Source organism: Portunus trituberculatus, chromosome 3 (assembly GCF_017591435.1).
Source record: "Portunus trituberculatus isolate SZX2019 chromosome 3, ASM1759143v1, whole genome shotgun sequence".
NCBI lineage: Eukaryota > Metazoa > Arthropoda > Malacostraca > Decapoda > Portunidae > Portunus > Portunus trituberculatus.
The window spans coordinates 4,316,870-4,324,369 of record NC_059257.1 but is presented as its reverse complement, the minus strand read 5'-3'; the positions used below and the strand labels follow the sequence as shown (position 1 = coordinate 4,324,369).

Below are 7,500 nucleotides of genomic sequence, written 5' to 3'. Positions count from 1 at the left end.
AAGTGCTAACAGTGAATCAAGAAAGTGCTAACAATGAATCAAGAAAGTGCTAACAATGAATCAAGAAAGTGCTATGTTGAGAATTAAGTGTCAAGAAAGTGCTATGTTGAGAATTAATTAGGTTAGGTTTAGGTTAGGTTAGGTTAGGTTAGAGGCATGTCGAGAGTAGGTTAGGTTAGGATACGTGCGTGCTGGATTGGGCGTGTTAGTAACGTGGTGAATAAAATAAATAAATAAATAAATAGATAAATGATAAGGGTGTTAGTGGCGTGTTTAGAATTAGCAGTTAGTCACGTATTTACAGCATTGCCTGAGATGAATAGAAAAATGATAACGATAAATGATAATAATAATAAGAAGAAATAAGCGAATACTGTCCAGTCAAACCATTATAATGAAAAAAAAGAAAAAAGAAAAAGAAAAAATACACACACACACACACACACACACACACACACACACACACACACACACACACACACAAATATTCATAACTGACTCTTGCTCTTGATCTTAACCTTGCCAGCACGCCCTTGACAATTAGATTCGGCCCCGTTCCAGTGAGAGACCCCGTGCCTCCGATGTTGGCCGAGTAAGCAGTGGCGAGGAAGCACATGTCTCTAAGGGCGCGGCATGCCTCATCCGGGGGCACTGCAGTCATTCCTCGAGGAGCGTCTTGGGATGAATTCCGCGCCTCCTCCTCCTTGGATAGCGCGCGGTTCCTTGTCTCATTCGGTTCAGGGTTCGTGTCCAGTGATCTCTCAGACTTGTATACGCTGTGTTGGGGAATCGTGTGGGGTTCTTTAAAGTGTTTTGGGTTGGTTTGGGTTCATAAGGTGTTGGAATCTATAGAGTTAGGATTGGAATATTTTTTGGTGTGTTTATAGGAAATTTTGTTGGTTTTTAAAGTGTTTTGGGTTCGTTTTGGGATTCATAAGGTGTTGGAATCTATAGAGTTAGGATTGGAATATTTTTTTATGTGTTTCTAGAAAAATTTTGTTGGTTTTTAAAGTGTTTTGGGTTTGTTTTGGGATTCATAAGGTGTTGGAATCTATGGAGTTAGGATTGGAATATTTTTGTTTGTGTGTGTGTGTGTGTTTTTTTTTTTTTTTTTTTTTCGTGGGGTTCTTTAAAGTGTTTTGTTTTGGGGCGTTTTTAAGGGTGTTGAAGTTTTAAAGGGTGTTGAAGTTTTAAAGGGTGTTGAAGTTTTAAAGGGTGTTGAAGTGTGTGGAATGTTTTAGGTTATTTATGTTTTTGGGGGGAATTTTGTTGGTTTTAAAATGTTTTGAGCTTGTTTGGGTTCATAAGGTGTTGGAATCTATGTAGTTAGGGTTGAAATATGTGTTTTCCGTGAATTGTGTTGGTTTTTAAAGTGCTTTGGGTTTGTTTTGGGTTCATAAGGTGTTGAAATCTATGGAGTTAGGGTTGAAATACTTTTGTTTGTACTTTTGGAGGAATTGTGTGGGGTTTTTAAGTGTTTTGAGCTTGTTTGGGTTCATAAGGTGTTGGAATCTATGTAGTTAGGGTTGGAATGTTTTTGCTTGTGTTTTTGGGGAATTTTGTTGATTTTTAAAATGTTTTTGGGTTTGTTTTGGTTCATAAGGTATTGGAATCTATGAAATTGTGATTGTAATGTTTTTGTTTTGTCTGTTTTCTTTTTCTAAGGGGAAATTCTTAGTTTTCTTTTTTGGAAAGTTTATAAAGATTTTGGGAATTTTTTTTAAAAGTGACATTCTTTAAAGTGCTTTGGGTTTGTTCTGGTCCATAAGGTGTTGGAATCTATGGAGTTAGCGTTGGAATATTTTTGTTTGTGGTTTTTGGGGGGAAAATTCGTTGCTTTTTCTGAGTTTTGGAAAGTTTATAAAGATTTTGAGATTTTTTAAGAAAGTTTGTCGTTGTTTTCAAATTGTTAGCGGAGTTATAGTTGGAAGATCGTTGTTTATATGTTTTTTTATTTTTATTTTGTTGTTTTATTCCGAGTTTTTTTTAAAGTTTGAATATTTTTTTAAGGAAGTTTGTAGTTGTTTTGAAATTGTTAATGGAGTTATGGGTGTTTATATATGATTTTTTTTATTTCGTTTTACTCTGAAATTTTTGAAAGTTTAAGTATTTTTGAGGATTTTTTCAAGGAAGTTTATGGTTGTTTTGAAGTTGTTAATGGAGTTATAGTTAGATCTTTCTTTATGTATATATTTTTAAGGAAGTTTATGGTTGTTTTGAAGTCGTTAATGGTGTTATAGTTAGATCTTTCTTTATGTATATATTTTAAGGAAGTTTATGGTTGTTTTGAAGTCGTTAATGGTGTTATAGTTAGATCTTTCTTTATGTATATATTTTAAGGAAGTTTATGGTTGTTTTGAAGTCGCTTATGGATTTATGGATGAGAAATAGTTTGTTTATGTTTTTAGAGGGAATTTCATTGTGTTTTATTTTGAGTTTTAGGAAGTTTAAAGATTTTGGGATTTTTTTAAAGGAAGTTTGTGGTTTTCATTTTTTGTGTGTGTGTTTTGAAATTGTTGCTTTAAGAAGTTTGGGTTACAAATTTCCGTTCCTGTGTGTTGTTTTTTTTTTCATTGAAGTTTATGATTCTTTTGAAATTATTTATGAAGTTCTGGTGTTTATGAAGTTATGGCTGAAAGATTTTGTTTGTTTATGTTTTTGAAGGGCATTTCATTGTGTTTTATTCTGAGTTTTGAAAAGTTTAAAGATTTAGGGATTTTTTTAAAGGAAGTTTGTGGTTCTATTTTTTTTTTTTTTTTTTGTTGTTTTAAGAAGTTTAGGTAAAAAGTTTTCGATTTTTTTTCTTTTTCATTGAGGAAATTTCGTTGCTATTTTGGTTTCGTTTGGATATTTTAGGAAAGCTTAAGGATTTGGGATTTTTAACTTCTTTTTTCATGTTGTTAGTTTCTATTTTGATTTTTTGGAAAGTTTAAAGATTTGGAGATTTTTGTCTATCTTTTTATAATTGTTAGTTTTTTTTCTCTCTTAATTTTGGAAAGTTAAAAGATTTGGGAATTTTACATATCTTTTTTTTATATTGTTAGTTTTTATCTTAATTTTGGAAAGTTTGAAAAGATTTGGAGAATTTATATATCTTTTTATATCAATTTTTTTCGTAAGTTTAAAAAGATTTGGGAAATTTTATCGATCTTTTTTTTATTTTTAACTTTTATTTTGATTTTTGGTAAGTTTAAAAAAAGATTTAGGGAATTTTATCGATCTTTTTAGGGAAGTTCTTTTTTTTCTTTGTTTCTTTAGTGAGTGGAAATTGTTGCTTTAAAGAAACTGGATTGAAAATTTTCGTTTCTGTGAGTTTTTCTTTCTTTCTTTCTTTTGATTGGAGTAAAGGAAGAAAGTTTGGCGCGGTGGTGGTGGTGGTGGTGGTGGTGGTGGTGGTGGTGGTGATAGTAATGATGATGATTGCGGTGACGGTGGTAGTGATGGTGATGATGGAGGTGGTGGTAGTGGTGATGGTGGTGAAGAAATGATAAAGATGTAAAATATTCATCATATCTTAATAATTGTGGTGATTGTGACGGCAGTGATGACGATAAGGAAAACATGTGTGTGTGTGTGTGTGTGTGTGTGTGTGTGTGTGTGTGTGTGTGTGTGTGTGTGTGTGTGTGTGTGTGTGTTATTCACCTCACACACACACACACACACACACTTGCATACCTTGAACTAAAACCAGTCTATTTTTTCTGTGTTCAAGTCAAGCGGGAATACACACTCATAAATATCAATCTAGACCAGAGAGAAAGAAGAAAATGTACTGCAGATAAAAGATAAGAATAGAATCTGCAATAAAAATAATAATATAAATAATGACGATAATGATAGTAGTAAAAATAATAATAGTAATAATAACAATACAAATCAAACTTGTCCAAATCTGTCTCAACCTGCCCACACCTTACCACACCTGTTTACACCTATCTGCAGATGTATAATGCTCTCCAAACCTGTCTAAACCTACCCAAACGTATTCAAACCAATCCAGACTTACCTAAACCATTTAAACCGATCCTAACGTATTTAAATCTTTTCCAAACTTGTCCAAACCTACCCAAACCTATCATTATTTATCCAAACCTGTCCATACCTGTCCCAAATCTACCCATCCCTATCCAAACCTACCCAAACTTGTCCTAAACCTATCGATACTTGTCCAAACCTACCAAAGACTGTTCTAAGCTGTCCAAACGTATCCAAATTTACCCAAACCTGTACAAATCTTTCCAAACGTACCCAAACCTGTTTAAACACTCGAAAACACACAAAAACACTCAAACAACATGACACAAACACAATGAAAAAATAAATAAACAAATAAATAGATCAAAACACCTATCAAAACCTTTCCAAACCTGTCCAAACCTGTCAACGCTTCACCAAACCTACCCAAACATACCCACACTTCTGCAAACCTGTCCCCACACTTCTCTACACTTATCCACACTAACCCACTCTTGTCTATTCTTAGTCCACCATCTGATTCCACACCTGCAGCGGCCCACACCTGTTCCACACCTGCCCAAACTTACGTGTTGTCATTGTTTACCAGGTCCATTTGACTCTGCCTTGCCGGGGACACGCTGAGGTCCATTTCGATAGCGGTACTGTCTTGAACATCGCGTGCCTAGAGAGAGAGAGAGAGAGAGAGAGAGTAGGTTTATTTAGTGAAGTGTTGAAAGGAGAAAGTGAAAAGAATAGAACATAGATGCAGAGAGAGAGAGAGAGAGAGAGAGAGAGAGAGAGAGAGAGAGAGAGAGAGAGAGAGAGAGAGAGAGAGAGAGAGAGAGAGAGAGAGAGAGAGAGAGAGAGAGAGAGAGAGAGAGAGAGAGAGAGAGAGAGAGAGAGAGAGAGCCGGAGAAAGTGAAAAGAATAAAGAAGAAAGAGAGAGAGAGAGAGAGAGAGAGAGAGAGAGAGAGAGAGAGAGAGAGAGAGAGAGAGAGAGAGAGAGACGTCAGATACAACAGATTAATATGGAAAACAGATATACAGCATAATTTTTGAATAACATTAATTTGAAAACTTATCATATCTCGCATTGACCAAACATGCACAGGTGATAGAGAGAGAGAGAGAGAGAGAGAGAGAGAGAGAGAGAGAGAGAGAGAGAGAGAGAGAGAGAGAGAGAGAGAGAGAGAGAGAGAGAGTAGAAAATCAGCAGAGAAAGATTGATAGATTTTATCCACAAACTAAACACACACACACACACACACTCTCTCTCTCTCTCTCTCTCTCTCTCTCTCTCTCTCTCTCTCTCTCTCTCACCGTGTACAGTTCCGCCAGTATAGCGTCCACGATCGGCACCATCATTGCTGTTGTCGCCGTGTTGGAAATCCACATTGATAGGAACATTGTAGTCAGCATGAAACCCGCCATCAGACTGCGCGGAGACTGGCCTGTGGGGAGAGAGAGAGAGAGAGAGAGAGAGGGGGAGAGGAGAGGGGATTAGGAAGAGGAGGAGGAAGAGGATGGGACGTAAAGGGAGAGGGAAGAGAGAGAGAGAGAGAGAGAGAGAGAGAGAGAGAGAGAGAGAGAGAGAGAGAGAGAAAGAGTAATGAAGGAAAAGAGGTGTTATTGTTATTATCGTTGTTTTTTAGACAGACACACACACACACACAGAGAGAGAGAGAGAGAGAGAGAGAGAGAGAGAGAGAGAGAGAGAAATAACTCAATAATAATCTCAAACTGCAAAAGAGAAGAAAACTAAAACAAAACTAAGAAAAATAATACAAGAAACAACACACACACACACACACACACACACACACAAACACACTTACCCACAAGGAGAATAACTCTTAGAGCAATCCTCCTATGCAGATTACAGTGCTCCACCGCTATAGCCACTGTGAGCCCTCCAAGAAACATCATATTCGTCTCCTTCATATACACAATGCACACGTCGCCTGTTGACATGACGCCGAGTAGAGGGAAGGCGAACACAGGTATCAGGGCCGTCACAGCTACAGGGACCGCTTCCGTCATCCAGTACACAGCCATTAACATTATTACGTACCCACATCTTGCCTCCTGTATGGGTTAAATAGTTAGGTTAGGTTAAGTTAGTTTCTGGGGTGTTTTTGGTGTGTTTTTTAGGGGTGTTTGGGTGTGTTTTGGGGTGTTTTGTGTGTTAGGGGGTTTGTTTTGTGTGTTTTTGGGTGTTTTAGGTGTGTTTGGTGTGTTTTGGTATGTTTTAGGTGTGTTTGGGTGTGTTTTGGTGGGTGTTTGGGTGTGTTTGGGAATCTTTTGGGTGTTTTTGGTGTGTTTAGGTGAGTTTGGGTGTGTTTGGGTGTGTTTGGGATTTGTTTTAGTGTGTTTGGGTATTTTAAGTGTGTTTGGGTGTGTTTACGTGAGTTTTGGGTGTGTTTTGGGTGTATTTGGGATTATTTGTGGGATACAGGCATTTTTAGGGTGTGTTTGGATGTGTTGGGGTATGTTTTGAGTGTGTTGGGTGTTGCAGGCGTGTTTTGAGTGTGTTTAGTTGTGTTTAGGTGTGTTTTGGGTGTATTTGGAATTATATATAAGGTATAGTTATTTTTAGGGTGTGTTTGGGTGTGTTGGAGTATATTTTGAGTGTGTTGGGGGGTTAAAGGTGTGTTTTGAGTGTGTTTAGGTGCGTTTGGAGTGTGTTTGGTCAGGTTTGGGGTGTGTTTGGCTTATTTTGATTTCATTTCGTATTTCTATTTTTTTCGTTGTGTAGTAACAACAACAACAACAACAACAACAACAACAACAACAACAACAATAACAAAAGCAGGAGAAATACTTTAGGCAGAGGAGGAAAAGAAACAAATAAGTAAGAACAACGATATACAGGAAAAAATAAGAGGAGGAGGAGGAGGAGGAGGAGGAGGAGGAGGAGGAGGAAAAGAATAATTAGAGAAGGAATACAAAAGAAATGCAAAGGAAGTCTAGGCAACAACAGAAAAGGAGGAGGAGGAGGAGGAGGAGGAGGAGGAGGAGGAGGAGGAGGAGGAGGAGGAAGAAGATTAGCGGGATGAAAGGAGATGAGGAAGAAGAGGAGAAAAAAGGAAGGAGAATTTAAGTAATAAGTGACATTGGAGAAGGAGGAAGAAGAGGAGGAGGAGGAGGAGGAGGAGGAGGAGGAGGAGGAGGAGGAGGAGGAGGAGGAGGAGGAGAAGAAAATCAAGACATAATGATGATTTGATACTATTATGTCTCTCCTCCTCCTCCTCCTCCTCCTCCTCCTCCTCCTCCTCCTCCTCCTCCTCCTCCTCCTCCTCCTCCTCCTCCTCCTCCTCCTCCTCCAAACCTCTACATGCATAGCCACACAAAACTCTCTCTCTCCCTCTCTACTTTCACAAACTATCTCTCTCTCTCTCTCTCTCTCTCTCTCTCTCTCTCTCTCTCTCTCTCTCTCTCTCTCTCTCTCTCTCTCTCTCTCTCTCTCTCTCTCTCTCTCTCTCTCTCTCTCTCTCTCTCATGACACCCAATGCAGGCCAGCTATTTGCCCCGTACGTGCCCACA

At 37.9% G+C, this 7,500-nt stretch overlaps 2 protein-coding genes across 2 annotated transcripts in view; one reads left to right on the top strand and one right to left on the bottom strand.

The window, feature by feature from the left end:
- Positions 1 to 7,500, top strand: part of LOC123507450 (zinc finger protein 423-like) — a 60,228-nt gene that overhangs the window by 15,381 nt on the left and 37,347 nt on the right. The window lies entirely within an intron of this gene.
- The window catches only part of LOC123507476 (solute carrier family 13 member 2-like), a 31,121-nt gene that overhangs the window by 15,014 nt on the left and 8,607 nt on the right, over positions 1 to 7,500 (bottom strand). Inside the window, 4 exon segments of the mRNA XM_045260386.1 lie at positions 506 to 776; positions 4,545 to 4,639; positions 5,278 to 5,408; positions 5,793 to 6,042. Of these exon segments, the coding sequence (XP_045116321.1) occupies positions 506 to 776; positions 4,545 to 4,639; positions 5,278 to 5,408; positions 5,793 to 6,042 (747 nt within the window).